This window comes from Varroa jacobsoni, unplaced genomic scaffold (assembly GCF_002532875.2).
Source record: "Varroa jacobsoni isolate VJ856 unplaced genomic scaffold, vjacob_1.0 scaffold_234, whole genome shotgun sequence".
Taxonomy (NCBI): Eukaryota; Metazoa; Arthropoda; class Arachnida; order Mesostigmata; family Varroidae; genus Varroa; species Varroa jacobsoni.
In genome coordinates, this window is record NW_019213136.1 from 442,905 (window position 1) to 457,524 (window position 14,620).

At 39.4% G+C, this 14,620-nt stretch overlaps 3 protein-coding genes and 1 pseudogene across 10 annotated transcripts in view; 3 read left to right on the top strand and 1 right to left on the bottom strand.

Moving 5' to 3' along the window:
* The window catches only part of LOC111273893 (uncharacterized), a 3,952-nt gene extending 1,891 nt beyond the window's left edge, over positions 1 to 2,061 (top strand). The window contains exons 2-4 of the mRNA XM_022855912.2: positions 616 to 762; positions 1,069 to 1,236; positions 1,680 to 2,061. Of these exons, the coding sequence (XP_022711647.1) occupies positions 616 to 762; positions 1,069 to 1,236; positions 1,680 to 1,769 (405 nt within the window). The 3' untranslated portion in view covers positions 1,770 to 2,061. The remainder of the gene's footprint in view (positions 1 to 615; positions 763 to 1,068; positions 1,237 to 1,679) is intronic.
* Positions 1 to 2,426, bottom strand: part of LOC111273890 (transcription factor Atoh7-b) — a 22,157-nt gene extending 19,731 nt beyond the window's left edge. For 2 of the 4 annotated variants that reach the window (XR_002688092.2, XM_022855909.2), the window contains exon 1: positions 2,279 to 2,426. The gene's annotated coding sequence lies outside the window, so the exon portion shown is untranslated. The remainder of the gene's footprint in view (positions 1 to 2,278) is intronic. The other 2 variants (XR_002688094.2, XR_015310149.1) reach the window with 2 other exon arrangements.
* A 411-nt stretch (positions 2,427 to 2,837) lies between these two features.
* Positions 2,838 to 9,090, top strand: LOC111273903 (cytochrome P450 4V2-like; annotated as a pseudogene). The gene is made up of 8 exons (XR_015310151.1): positions 2,838 to 3,709; positions 4,167 to 4,365; positions 4,563 to 4,573; positions 5,126 to 5,199; positions 5,572 to 5,724; positions 7,370 to 7,538; positions 7,764 to 8,048; positions 8,356 to 9,090. The product of XR_015310151.1 is annotated as a cytochrome P450 4V2-like (transcript).
* Positions 9,091 to 9,180: 90 nt separating this feature from the next.
* On the top strand, positions 9,181 to 13,595 carry IntS12 (integrator complex subunit 12). 4 transcript variants are annotated; one of them, XM_022855913.2, is made up of 7 exons: positions 9,181 to 9,353; positions 9,646 to 9,927; positions 10,351 to 10,542; positions 10,915 to 11,343; positions 11,699 to 11,887; positions 12,020 to 12,289; positions 12,968 to 13,595. In XM_022855913.2, exons 2-7 carry the CDS (start codon positions 9,855 to 9,857, stop codon positions 13,135 to 13,137), a joined length of 1,323 nt encoding a protein of 440 aa, XP_022711648.1. In that variant the 5' UTR covers positions 9,181 to 9,353; positions 9,646 to 9,854; the 3' UTR covers positions 13,138 to 13,595. The 4 variants fall into 4 exon arrangements, with proteins under 4 accessions (XP_022711648.1, XP_022711649.1, XP_022711650.1 ...); XM_022855914.2 differs by having other exon boundaries at positions 10,387 to 10,542; XM_022855915.2 differs by having other exon boundaries at positions 9,646 to 9,786.
* Positions 13,596 to 14,620: the final 1,025 nt, after the last annotated feature.

Sequence of the window (14,620 nt, forward strand, 5' to 3'; positions counted from 1 at the left end):
GGTTTCGCTTTTCAATATTCAAAGAAGAGGCTCAGAGGGCCGGTGGGCCGACACCCGCTCTTAGCAACCCAGTCTGCAGTATATTGAACGAGCTAACCGCAGTTATCTTGAGTATTTTTTGTCAGTTGAAGGTACTCTACAACACTCTGTTCTCGCTAGACTACCGAAAAGTAACACTCTACAGGTTCGTTGCCGTAACTAGGGAACAGAAGATTGCCGGATCACTGACCAGCTCAAAGGTCTCTTTGACGGAGAATGCCCCCAGACCTTCTTATAAAAACAATATAAACTTTAGAAACCACCAGTTTGAACTGAAGCTTGTCTATCGATCGAATGATGCTTACTGCTATGTTTATGCTGCATCGGATCTGTGTATAGATCTGTGTAATTGCCGAATAGATAAACTAGCCGTCGTGCATTTGGGTGGATGAGCCGCATAAGTATACGGCAGGTACGCTTAACTTAGATCAGCTGATTTGCCGCGTTACGCACAAGATCTAAACGCAAGTAGCAATTTATAGCAGATCTTTTAGACCCTGTGCCTAAATCAGCTACAAGGCTATCGTAAGAAATATGTGTATAACATAGGGATGAAACATTTTTCTGTGGTACTAGGGCAAAGTAAATACGAACTGCGCAATCGACAAAGATTATGTCTCCTTGGAGCTACCCGTCGGAGTTCGAGATACGCGTATCGTCTACGATTATACGGTGCCACTCGCCCTATACATGATTGGCGGCCAGATTGAAATAGGGTTCAGTGTAAGTATAATATAATACACATACACACGTTTATTAATTAGGTGGTACCCTGAAAAACTCTTAGCAAGTGTGATCAATTTTTATGAAAAGTGCCTAGCTTTACCTCAGAATATCCAATTAAAACGCACTCTATGACCTAGTTAGATAGCGATAGTAACAAAATGCTTTATATAGTTTAGTGAGTGGGGCAATATTGACCAGGCCCTTCGCTGATTAACCTATTCTATGTAATTTGCGTGTAATCAAATGTACCATATATTTAGCTATGAGCATTCAGCAGTCTTCTATAATCCTATTGCAATACAGCTTTTGGGTGTCAACGCGACATTGTACGTTGCCAGAAAGCGGAAGTCGGGCCTCAAACCTTACCTTAAACGTGTTGTCGTGTGGAGCATCCGAGGTTTCAATATGAAGTTGAATGGAGCCGGGCCAGCAACCGCGGCACTTGGAATCGGCTTCAACCTGCTAGCCAAGGTGTATATATAATGTTGTCAAACAGGTCTCACCGACCTAATACGCACAGTAGTCACGATTTGGCGCTTACAACTATGACTTTCTCAAACTTCTAGTAACTTTGAGCGTTTTCATCTAGTTATTATATTTGTTTCTTACGCGCAGACTTGTGCTAGAGGATTATAGAACTGTCGATAGACTATATGACACTAGCAGGACTGACGGTATACTGCGACCGTACCGATGTGTGTGTGTGTTTTGTTCTTGTCAAACGAGGTAAATTTGACCGACCTGAATCATTGTCGTTATTGTACGAGGTGCAGTTATAGCAACAAACTGCCTAGTGGTTTGAACAAAGGTCTGTTGTTTTCCTACTTTTAATTACCTAACCCTTTCTAAATACGTGTGGCAAATATACACGATCGTACCAGTAACTTTATCACGATCGTTATGTGTTCCCACAGGTATTTCCAATAGTCATCGAGCAATTTTTGGCCAGCCTATTCGTCCTGATAAGCGAAAAGTTTTTGGCCACTGCCAACTTGCCTATATGAACATCGAAAAGGCCACAGGAAAAATGAAGCTTCGCTGAAAATAGGACAGCCCTGTCGACTTTTTCTGAATATAAGTAAATTCTTGGTTAGGAAAACGTATACCTGCCACTAATTCCACTAATCTCAATTCATCTCCTCGTTATTGTAATCGAAGACGATACTCCCCTATAAACCCGATAAATCCCTACATAAATAATAGTGCTTCTTCGATACGTGAAGACTCAATAAGGACGGCATTTTTTTTCCTATTACAATCACATATTTAAAGCTAATAAAAGCTTGAGCCTTTGTTTTAATTTGCCAACTGAATGCTTTTAATTCTACCGCGATTCGCGAAAACAACATATTTGGCCCACGACTACAAAATTTTAGAATCATTTTTTACGGCCATCATGGTGTCCTGTCATGCAGGTAGTATTGTAATGATGCGTCTTGAACAACGACTTAAGCCCAGTAAGCACAAGTAGATCCCATGTACATAGGGTAAATGAAACGTTCATCAAACGTACCATGTGAGGGTAAGTGTGCAACATCCCGAAATTAGTGCGGTCGTTGTCGCGTTTGAGCATTCATCATCGTTGTAGGTTTTGTTTTTGTTTACTTAATGTAACGTATCTGTTTACCTTGGGGCCTCTTCGAACATGTCGTATTTAGCGACAGAGGTAAGTAAAAAACTTCGAAAATGCCAATCGTTTTGGCGATTTTCAGAAACACAAACTTCCGTTGCCTAGACAACGGATCAGTGTTAACGTTACAAAGTATTAAGGTTGAGGTTAACGCTAAAAAATATAATTTTCCATAAATTGATCAAGTTTGTGGATGGGAACAATCATTAACTATTTGAACGAGCAACACAAAAATCGAACCCTATCGTTAAAAAAAAATTTGGCAAAATTCGGCTTTATAGTTATTGGCAACGAGGAGCCTATTGTAGGGCTACAAAGTGTAAGGAAAATCACGGTTAGCTCTATATATGCGATGGGAAATGCTTAGTAAGGAGCTCACTTAGCAGAGTAGATCAATTAACTATTGATTTAAAGATTATATTAACTGTCGATTAAGATAATAATAATAATATATAAGAATAGTTTATTTTTACATATGAAGAACGATGCTGCGTAGGATATCGAGGCAAAAATACGTTGAATCCCTTCATCGACTATGAGTCCCAAAAGCACTTTAAAGATACGGATATCACTCAGATCTCGAAGACAGTCACATTTGTTGTTGTCTAAGTTGATGGTCCTATGGCAAGTACCCTCAATTTTAAATGCAACTGTACTAATCTGCAATTTGATGAACGTAATCTGTTCGTTCGTGCTTATCAAAAATTTGCCCCTAACAAGTAGCCCAAACACACTTCGAACGTTGATTTATATCTATGAAGTATATAATGAGAAGAGAACTTAAGCTGAGCATACGTTTATACATAAAATAATGCAATACGCCTTATTTACTATTCATAATCCACTATAAAAGTCTATGGAAACCAAGCAGAATGAAAGTTAACGTTAATCAAGCAACTAGGATTATGTACTCCGAGTTGTTGGTATTGGCTAGGAGAATCTGTTGTACTTGTTGGTCATCTGCAGCCCTAGCTTGAGTGGCTCGTACTGACTACGAGACGCGTGTAACTAGACGTATGCTTAACTCTAAGCAAATCATAGAAGATTGAGAGCTCCGAATGAGCGGTTCAGAATCGTCGGTGATGCTCTTGATTTTTGAAGCGCTGCTAGTGATAGCTATCATATGGGTTCTCCAACGCATGATTCTGTTTGGACAACTTGTTTACTCGATGCTGTCTGTGCCCCGTATTCCTGAACGCTTTCCATTCTCACTGCCTCTCGACCTCATTCTCGATATGAGGAGGATGAGCCGTTCGGTGAAGAATAAGCCGAATGGCCGAGTTCCCCTCACCAAATTGAAGGCTTACCCACGAAGTAAGTACATTTGTCAAGTATATTTCTGCACAGCTGCTTGATTATGCTTTCTGTTTGTTTTTGAAGAGGCATGATTAACGGCTTAATCGTGCTGAATTTTATATGGACGTACATTTGGCGCTTAATGAATGTACTTAACTTGGAGGTGTACCTAACAATTCCAATCACTATTATGGTTGTAAGTGCATCCTGTATATGCTCTAAATTGCCTTCTATTGGTTCAAGTTTGATTTTTTATCCTTTTTTTTGCAAACTATTGTTTAAGACTCAACGTTAATTGTCTAATGAGACTAGCAAATGAAATAATGTATCATTACGCTTTTTTGGACGGGGTAACATAACGCATGTGAATATATATGTAATTCTGCCGGAGCATAAAAGAATATATGAATTCTGCGCGATCTAGCCACACCTTCTCATCTCACAGAATGTTCTCTGCACCGATTTTCGTTTTAAGTGTTCTTCAAGCTATTGGATACGATTTTGCCAAAATATTACGATCAACCAGTCATCGGATTCTTTTATGGCCCTGTGGCCTTTATCAGCGCAGTTACCCCTGAGGCAGCCGAGGCCATTCTCTCTAGTCCGAAGTAGCTTAACAAAACGTTCCTCTACCATTTCATGGAACCCTGGTTAGGCAGAGGTCTTCTCACCAAGTAAGTATTTCAAGCAATTCAAATTCGAAACAAGAAAAGGTATGTTATGTAATGGCACTGATAGCCTTTCTTTCAGAGATTTTTGTCTCATGCATTTATCCTTTTCAATAGCTTGTATACTCACTACATAAAAAAATCAGGACAACAGGAATTGAAGATATCCTTTGTGCTGTCTTATGATAAATTGATTTACTTAGTCCAGATGCGAGTAAATGGCGACAACATCGTAAATTACTCACACCGGCTCTACATTTTCGTGTTCTCGACGGATACGAAGCAGTCACGAATCGATGTTTACTTCGTTTGATCGATAAACTGATGAACGAAAATAATAATCCGTTCGATATTATGCCACTAATTAGGATGGTGACGTTTTCCATTCTCTTTGCTAAGCACACCCGCCAGGAAACGAACAAAAGACACCACCGTAGAGTTATTTAGCTTACACGAATGCTCACGAAAAAAACTGTTTGTGTATTTCGGGTATAAAATATATTTCTAGGCTATCCGTATCATTAGTAAACATATTTTGCGAAATGGTTACATATAATATAAAAAATGAAAAAAATATTTGACATTTTGATATGAACAAAAACGCCTCCACAATGAGTTCCTACGGATACCTAATAACTCTGGAACTTTTCCTTTGGCAGAAAACAGAGAGCGATATCCCTTACGTGTATTCAACGTACACTTAATAACCTCATGTGCGTATGGTATCTTATAAAAGTTTCCATGTTCTCTTATTTGCACATTACAGAGAGCGCGTTAGGAATACAGCTACGTGAGGATGATCCAGAACATATTGGCTTTTTCAGCAACTGTGATCAGTACGTGAATCATAATCCTATCTAGCAACAGAGGAGTACTCGTTATCCTGTAGAAAATCTGGCTAAAACCCAGGCTAGTCTTTGTGGTCCAACGCAATTGGGTACCTGGCTGTACATTTGAATGAGTGTGCAGGTAAACCTATGAATAAAGTACAAAAAATGTAAACAAATGTAGAAGGTGTCAAACCGTATTTCCAGCTATGTGTACAAGGCAAGCCTGGCAAATTTTATCATTTTGAGGTTAAACATGTAAAAGTACACTTACTAAAATTATTTCCTACAAGCTTTAGACTTCTCATTACCGTCCAGCTTCGACTGCCGATTCTAAAAGCATAGGGTTACCCTTTTTTTGTCATTGTTCCATTTATTTGGACAGGTGATTGACCCTCAAATGGCGGAAATGCCTCTAATGTCTAATGAACAGTACGGAGTCGATAAGAGCTTTATGCATATCCTACTGAGCACGCTTCGACGCGGACTTATCGTTAGAGAAGAAGTTTGAGATCACGTTGCCACTTTCATCGTTGGGGTAATTTCAAGATTTATTATGTAGTACATAAATCTACTTATTCTGGATTAAGAAATACAATGAAAACTAACCCAATGGACTATACGCTATCAGCTGCAATAAACATGCAAGCTAGGAATATTTTGCCAAGGTGGAGTATAACTTTGTTACGGAATTTGATCCGTTTACGTAACTTTTATTTCACACTTAAAACTTCCATTCATACCAGATCCTCATGAAGAATACCATGGGCTAGTGAAAGAGAATCAATTGGCTCAATCAATCTGGGGTCGCTCCCAAGGTTCCGCACATTTACTAACGAACTACGTCCCATCTGTAACTGTATGGTTAGCGTCAAATCTGATTCCCTTTATTATCTGTTTAAGAGGTGCTTTTTCCTCTCAATATCTCTGCGGCAGTTGTTGAGCCAATTTTCTACCCACCCGTGGTGCTGCAAATGAGCACAAGTTGTTGAGTATCCGTGTTTGGGACCGCTAGGGAGATTCTGTTTCGCAGGTACCTTTTGTTCTCGTCTTTCCTTTGAAGGTTCTTGTGTTCTGTTATGACTTATTATGCGACTCTCCTGCCCGGGCGATCGAACCACTTCGTGATGGCCGGGATGAGGTCCTTGACGAGTAAATTTTTAATATTCTCATTGAAGTAGCCGCCTATTTTCGGTGACACCTTCTATGATGATGCGTCTTTCTGTCTGTTTTATTTCTATCAAACCGCCGTCTCGGTATCAAAAGCACTTTCTGTCGTTGATTTTTAGATCCCAGAATGGCATTTCAGTTAATCTTAACATTACAGAGATGCTGACCGTATGCTTGTATTAGATCCTCTGAGTCCTGTAAAGTAAGCTCCTTCATGTTCGATACCTTCATCGGCTACAGCTGGACTTCCAATTGGACGATCGGTTCTGCGACCGACATCAACAGCTCGCGGCGGCCTATACCTCTTGATCCATAGAAATTTGGAGAGATCTTTGCTAACAGATTCGCTACTCTGCTTGCCTTAGCCGTAGCACTTTTTATAATGTAAACTAACATTAGGCGATGTGTTCAGATTCACTTCTAAATATCTTTTTTTCTAATCATAATCTTCGGTAGTATAAAAACGTTTCTAGCAGCTAAAAGTACCACTAATTAAATCTCGACTCTTTAGAAAAAAGGTATATGCCAGTTCAGCTTTCTGAACCACGTATTGTATTGCTGAGTTCACTGATCAGCAGATCGCGCTCCTCTGCGGATTTCCGAAATCATCCCCTATTATTGTTCCAAAATTTTTGACTAATTAAACAAATGGGTAGGGACCCCAGTAGTCCCTACCCATTTGTTTTCCTATCGTTACGTAGCCTGTCCTTCGTAAAAATTTATCCTGCTACATTTGCAGCTACTTCCGGAAACCCTGTTAAAAGAACTTTTAACTGTTTCAAGGGAAATGCCTTCCGAGTAAAGGCTTTTCACTTTTAGTTCGGCTGCCAGCTTGTGTTACCTCATTGCCTCATTGCTCATTGCGTATGGTTACGTAAGTGTTTAGCAATAAACAATTCTATAATATAATTTTTCAAGAAAGATGAGAAAGGAGAAAAGGGTTATAAAACTGTCTGTATCCTTAATAAGATCGCTCATCCAGCGAACTGTATTTTTTTCTATTGTGTTCTTAGGGTTTTGACACGACCGGAACGTGACTAGCGTACACCTTGCATCTATTGGGGAACAACCCGAAAATATTCAAGCGCCCGCAGCTTGAAGTGGATACGGTGTTACAGAACGAAAAATAACGCTTCAAAGAAGCAGCTTAAAATGATGCCGTACCTCGATGCAGTTTACAAGGTCTGCCAATAACCGGACAATATCACGTAGTAACCTGGCTTGGTGAGAATGTGTGCAACGTTTCCATAGAGCACGCGAGGGAGCCTTTAATCAAATCTTTGTTTGTAACCTTCTGTAGAGTCACTGGCCTATATATTCTATAAAGTATCTCAATTAAATTCTTTAGATTACCAAAGTTCAAACGACACTTTCGTAATACCTGTGATCACCTTTTTGGTATTGTAGGGGTCGCTGCGACTGTACCCGGTAGTCCCATTGATAGCACGCAACCTCGCACGTCCCATTCGGGTAGGACCGGTTGATGTTCCCGCTGGACCCACCGTCTTGTGCACATCTACCACTTGCACCGTAACCCGTACGTTTGGGACAGACCCAATGAGTTTGACCCGGAACGGTTTCTTAAGCCCGCTGCGAAAAGGCGTATTGACCCGGAACGGTTTCTTAAGCCCGCTGCGAAAAGGCATCCGTACGCCTTTATACCATTCTCTGCAGGACCACGCAACTGCATTGGTACCTACGAACATTATTAGCTCCAGTCCATATTAGATGCTGACTTTTGTATTTTTAAAATGTTACCATATTACGAACGATACTCTTTTTGGCAATAAATTTAGCCGTTAGATTCAATAATATTTCAAATTTGCTAGGATAGTTAATACAATTAATTTAATGCTATATTCCCTATAATAATAATAATAATAATTATATCAATCTGTTAGTCGAAAGCCAAATCAGTTGCAAAGATTGTCACCAACCACACAAATTTGATTGATTTTGCACAACTTTTTTACAAATGATCAACTCTGTCAAATTTCAGGTCAGAAGTATGCTTTACAAGAGGATAAAATCACTCCAGCGCATATCGTTAGAAATTTCAATGTAAAATCGCATCAGAGGACTGAGGATCTTCGTCTCTCCTTAGAACTGATTCTCAGGCCCCTCGATAGACTTTTCGTTCAATTTGACCAGCGTACCCAAGGGGCACCTACGTAGAGCTCACATTTTAGTGGCATTATTTGGTGCCAGAGTTAGGCAATAAACAACTAACCATGTGTAAATTCACCAGCTAAGTATATTCTATCGACTCATTAAAGAAGATTACTGTTAGAGATAATCTAATAAATTTTGTATAACACTATTGTAGGGCTCTTTAGACCCAGCGAGCGATGAAATGTTTGGATGCCCAACATTTTAAAAATGCCTTAGATGCGGTATCTATATCTAGGAGCTTTATTATAAATGGAATCATTACTATACCGTTCTTATAATCATATTTCTCTAAGCTGTGATTTATTGTAAGAATAGAGTGAACTCGAGGTCACGCAAACAGTGATTTTTGGCTTTCCTCGCACTTAAAGCTATGGCTGCTATTGTATATTTATGTTGGATTCACTTGATTTTTAATCAACGTTTAAATCATATAGTATTTCGATTACTTGCGTAGCAATTTTAATTCTTAAATTACTACATTGTAAACATTGATTAACGTTATTCCGAACGTTCTCCAGTAGTACCAATGTTTTTTAAGAAATCGTTTTTATTTCATTCAAAATATGTGCGTCCTTCATAGAATGAACAATTGCAACGTGAACTCAGTGACTTGTATAGAAAAAGCATCTTGCATTAACAGTTTCTTAAGGACAAACAAATATCAGTTGCTGGATTAATCAGCCAAGCTCTTTTTTTAACTACGCGTACCTGTCGGCAAGATAACGTACGAATGCTCCGGAAGCACTACACTTCTTTCCTGTCTTCTGCTAACTCAGCGAGAATCCATACCGCGAGATCTCGTTAACTCTGTGGACGTGTCGAACGGTAATAATCATTTCCATCACCCTTGAATAGGTTAAACCAGCACCAGGAGCACTCTTTGTCATTGTATTGTACTCGTAAACATACCCTTGCTATAGCATCGAAACCTAACATTAACAAGGCTCGAACAAGCCCACAAGTACTAAGCAGATCCGTTGTATAAAACAATTACACAGTTAGTACGCTAGATTTCGTTAAGCTGCTTGGTCAATGGATTTTGTCCTGCGATGAAATATATTCGTGCTATAAAACGGCTACGAGTTACGGTATGTAAGTAAAACTCGTTTCTCTTCAGTCAGCGGCCTTCAATAGACATACAGGCAGACTCCATAAGAACTTCGTGGCCATCTCCGCGGCCGCAAGGTGAACCAGAGGATTGCTGAGATTGAAACTCACGGCTAAGTTCGTACAGCCCGGAACCAGCGGACGATCTCCTGTGAGTAAATAGTGCGCGTACTTATACGATTTTCACTTAGTTGGATACGACATAAATGTGCGATCATTATGCGGCTTTGGCAAACATCGTTGGCGTTCGTGATGCTTGGAGTTCTCAACGCTGCATTAGAATATGGAATGAGTAAGTGAGCAGACAGAAACCATTCTTAGGTGCTGGATCATCATTTATTAGTTTGGAAGATATTGCGTATACTGGTTCAAAAATTGAATGTGTATTTATACGAATATATACGAGTGTTTATTTCCGATTGAAAAATTTTTCGTTTATGGTTTAAACAATAGGCCTGAAGTCAAATTAAAGAAACTGAATTCTTTTCTTGAAAGAGAAATAGCAATTTATTGCCAGGCCTAAAGGTCGTTCATGACTAAATCCAAAAAATAAGTCAAATACCGTAAGGATAAATAAATATTCAATCATCCACAACCTGCAGTGTTATCTGCCTATCTTGCATCCCGATCAGCCAATCATTCTCTACTGATCCAGTAAATTATTGAGGATAACTAGAGGGAATAATTCATCTAAATAATGCAAATTACAATATAGGTTGTGTTGTTGGAATGAATCTAAACGATCCTGAAGAGACAGAGCGGAACTATCTCTACTCGGAAGAGACACGTGTGTTTCATATTCCTTCTCAAGAAGAAGCTAAAATGATGAGTGATGACGAACGAAGACGTAATGCCAAAAACCTGTTTCTCGAAGAGCGAGAAATTCATTCAGAAGTAGCTGGATCAGGTAGGTGAAGATTATAAATGATCCGCTATAGGGCGCCTTTCTAACCTATCGTCATAACTTCGGTCGCTAACGTTTGCGCGCTTTTCTTGTTATAGCTGTTTACTCGCATGTAAACGCCTAATCGAAAGCGCTGTGCCTTTTGCAGCGGGGCACTTGTGTTTCTAGCACTTTTTCTTGTCCATTGTTGCGTCTGTATATATTAACCGGGATCGCTCATATATTAGGGATAGTTACACTTGAGCATACCGTAGAAGCCTACTTATTTAATAGCTATGAATCACTCTTATTCGGGTCGCCGAGTCTATTGAAAGCCAGTCATCGCAAGGGACACTAAGCTTTAATAGTACTGAAGAGTCCTGCTCCTCATTACAGACGATCCCTATAATGGGGACTTATTCAACAAGCGCCATGCGGTAGAAGATATAGTTGTTGCTTCTTCGACGACACCTGAGGCGAACAAAGAAGAAGAAGAAGGGAGTCAAGGAAGCGACTTCTTAAACGCCGGCTCTAACGCTGAGTTGCCATGGGGTAACCTTCAACATGCAAATCTTAATAATACAGGTCTCCATAGTAGCATTTCTGAACCACCTGGTAATCGAAGCGAGGCGTTAGAAAGGAGTTCAACTCCGGTAACCTTCTTCAGCGCCGGGTTAAAAGTAGCGAGCCCTAGTGCTACAGGGAACGGCCCTTCAATAGGAAATCCATCAGGAAACGTTAATTTTCTTATATCTTCTGCCACATCTAAACCAAAGGTGTTTGCAAGTACAAACCAACAAAGCAACCAGAAAAGACAAAATCAGGGTACGTTATGTTTTTTTCTGACTAAGCTTTTGAAACGTAAAGGAACAATCTTAAGTTTTCATTTTGCATATACGGGAATTAACGTAAAACATCAGAGCAAAGTGTGAGATTGACCAGTTAAAACAAAGTTAGTATTGGAAATTATATACATATATTAATCGCAAGTGGTTTTGCATGTCAAAACTACAAAGCAGTGTTGGTTCCTTGAACGAAAGCCTTAGTGAGGTGCTTGACACCTCTGTACACGAGTTACGCACCACACCAACAAATACCTCACTAAAAATTCCTGGAGCTATAATCGCGTTTCTAAGACTTAATGCTGATGGAAATGGCCTTGGTATACCTTCGGAAACAGGCACATTCGTTTTCTCTGACACGCCTGAAGTAACGGGATCCCTAGCGGATTCAGGTAATAATGAAGATGGCGGAGATTCCAATTCTCAGACGAAACCAGGTGGAAACGAAGGGTCCCCTATTGACGAGGATGAGTGCAAAGATCAAACGGCGGAGGAAACAACGACCATCAGTTCCACCAATAAAAACGGTAAGCCGCATTCTCAGTCTAAGTTACTCTATGGATTAGTATGGATGTTGCGGAATATTAAGCTTTTTTTGTAATTTTATTCATGTTTCGTTTCTTATCGAGTCGTAATGACATTGTTCACTTCACTCATAGGCCAAAAATTACCTCATAACGAGGATGGTGCGTCATGTAGGAAAGTAGGCTCTTGTGAGCCCACCTCGCATTCTGCAGATCTTAGCGACCATTTAGCAGAAAAGGATAAACGGGACTCCAAAATTGCTGATGCAGGCCCGGAAAATAAAACTTCATTATGGAATTATCATCTAAGACCTGGCCATGAGTCCGGCGGGTGTCATTTTGTGCGCGGTAATTGCGTGCACCTCATTCAGAACAATCGGATTTTCGGTCCATTTTCCATTTCCGGTAAGCATCAGTGGTACTAAATCGGATCTATCTACAACACTGATCCTTTGCGTAGACTAACTACAAAAGCTTGACCATACTATAAAGTGTTGTTATGTGCCATACACCTAAAATTAGCAACGCATATGGTAAAAAACCTATTTGTGATTTATTTATCTGTACTGCAGCAACATAAATTTAATCACTCGTGCTGCAATTATCTAGTGGCATAGATTACTCTACTAATAATATGCAACATAAAGATTAAACTAAGTCATGTATGATTTATTGAAGAATTCAAGTCGAATGTGCTTTATAATATATATTTATCTTTGACTGGCACCTGCAGAGAAACGTTTTAGCAACTAAGTAAAGCCGAACAATGTTTTACATTGGTCACAGGGGCAGAGCTCTATCTACTCACAGCGTTTTTATAAAATAACCTAAATTCTGCAAATGACATTCTGCTTTTTTGTGCAAACACATATAAATCCAGTTGTACACGGGCGTAGTGGGCTATAAGCTTTCGAGATCCACACGAGCCAACACTGAAGCGTTAATATAATTGTAGGATCTGTTCTTCTCCTGCTGAGATGTCTTTTTTCAAATGCGTTTGAATTTCGTTTTGCAAAATTTAAGGAACTCAGTAAAAAACCAATTCATTTCAAAGTGAATGTGTTTAATTCTGGTAACCCACAGTCCCGGACGCGCAATTAGGAAGCTTAAGAAAAGATGTCGTCGTAACTATAAACGGACAGAAAATTCCGGGTACATTATACGGACCACTCAAGGCCAAACTGAGGCTCCAGGACGCACCGGATCCGATCCTACCTGACGATATTTCTGATAAATTCTTAATTAATAATTAGAACGATGTTTAAAAAAGTCAACATGTGCTTAAATCTTTAGCCAAAATCACTTGTGAAATTTTTAAAGCGTGCTAGAATCTAACACCTTTTCAGCAGTTGTTACACTTCCATGTCGATACACAATGAACGAAAACAACGTCTTGATTATTGCTATAATGTATAATCCAGCCATGTAATAGAGCTAAGTCACAGAGACAGAAACATTTTGAAGGCATTAGCTAGCACCGATCATGACAAGGCCTTGAGAGTCCTATATAACACAAAAATAGGTAGTACGAATATAATAAATATAGTAATAATTTACTTAACTAACGAACCCGCAAATACAAGACTGCATCAATTTGCATATTTTTGAACTGGGGACCTTTTTATTCAAAGTTCCCGACGCCACCCTCTACTCTGTTTAGCGAACACCGCATGCAGAAACTGGAATAAAGCTTTGTTTACGAAACTCTGAACTGCTACTGTAGTTATTTCTGTTGGCTGTTATATCGGTTTAAAACTCTCTGACGCCTTCGGAAGCTGAATTTTTATGAGTCTTTAATATATTATGACGACATGCGTTCGCCGCAAGTTTTCGATGAACGCAGAACTTGTGCGAAAGAAAGTTTGAAATAGGTGGATTTTTTTTTGTGTCTTTTATGTATACACCTACAGTGGTGCAAAATGGTAGGCTTATATATAGATCAAGCGTTTCCTTGTACTTTGCTTACTAGCCGTCTTCTGACATATAAACGTGCTTGTTGAGCTATAGCTTCACCCAACTTCTCTAGGGCTCAATGACTTAGGCGCTAACACTAACACGATAGGTTACGTAATGCGGTAATCGCGCGAAAAAGTAACCGGATAGCGGAAGCTTGGCATGAAACTTTCACCATCAAAGACAACAAACACACGAGCACTCGTCTAAGGAGTCTTAATTACACTAATCAGTGTTTCGATTTCAATAAACCAATGGCCTGTATAATTTAGGCAGAGCAACACAGATCCAGATGAGAAAGACACACTGGATTTTAGTAAATGTTGATAAAATGTCATTGTCTTTTGAAAATACCTATGATTATACGAATAAATATGGCGCCATCGTAACCTTTCAGGTTTCAGTAAAATTTCTTATAAGAAAAACAATATATGATATAGGCTAGACTTTTCTGAGTTTTCATTAATCTCATTAACAAGTATCAGGATGAAGTGGCTCTCGTCACACGACAAGCAGCCCGACACATGTCTAGCATCCGAGATTTTTTTGTCACTCTGTAGTTTTTTTCATCACCCTCTTTAGTAAACCCACTGCATTATTTCAATTATTCCATTACTTTTCTGTGCTACCATACAGTTTGGTAAATCAATAGCTTTGAGCTCCATCTAAATATGATTTGTAACTTCACGGGGGTGAAGCTATGGCCGAATTATTTGTTGTCAGCGAATCCGAAACGTCGCATTGTGATTCTAAACTAGTAAATTCATTTCCTAATGTGATTTT

Bases quoted from the DNA above. Each gene is read 5' to 3' on its own strand.
- IntS12 (XM_022855913.2), top strand. From the start codon at position 9,855: ATGCGGCTTTGGCAAACATCGTTGGCGTTCGTGATGCTTGGAGTTCTC. The intron at 11,344-11,698 runs GTACGTTATGTT...CTTCGGAAACAG, and splicing joins CCAGAAAAGACAAAATCAGG to GCACATTCGTTTTCTCTGAC. The intron at 12,290-12,967 runs GTAAGCATCAGT...GGTAACCCACAG, and splicing joins CGGTCCATTTTCCATTTCCG to TCCCGGACGCGCAATTAGGA.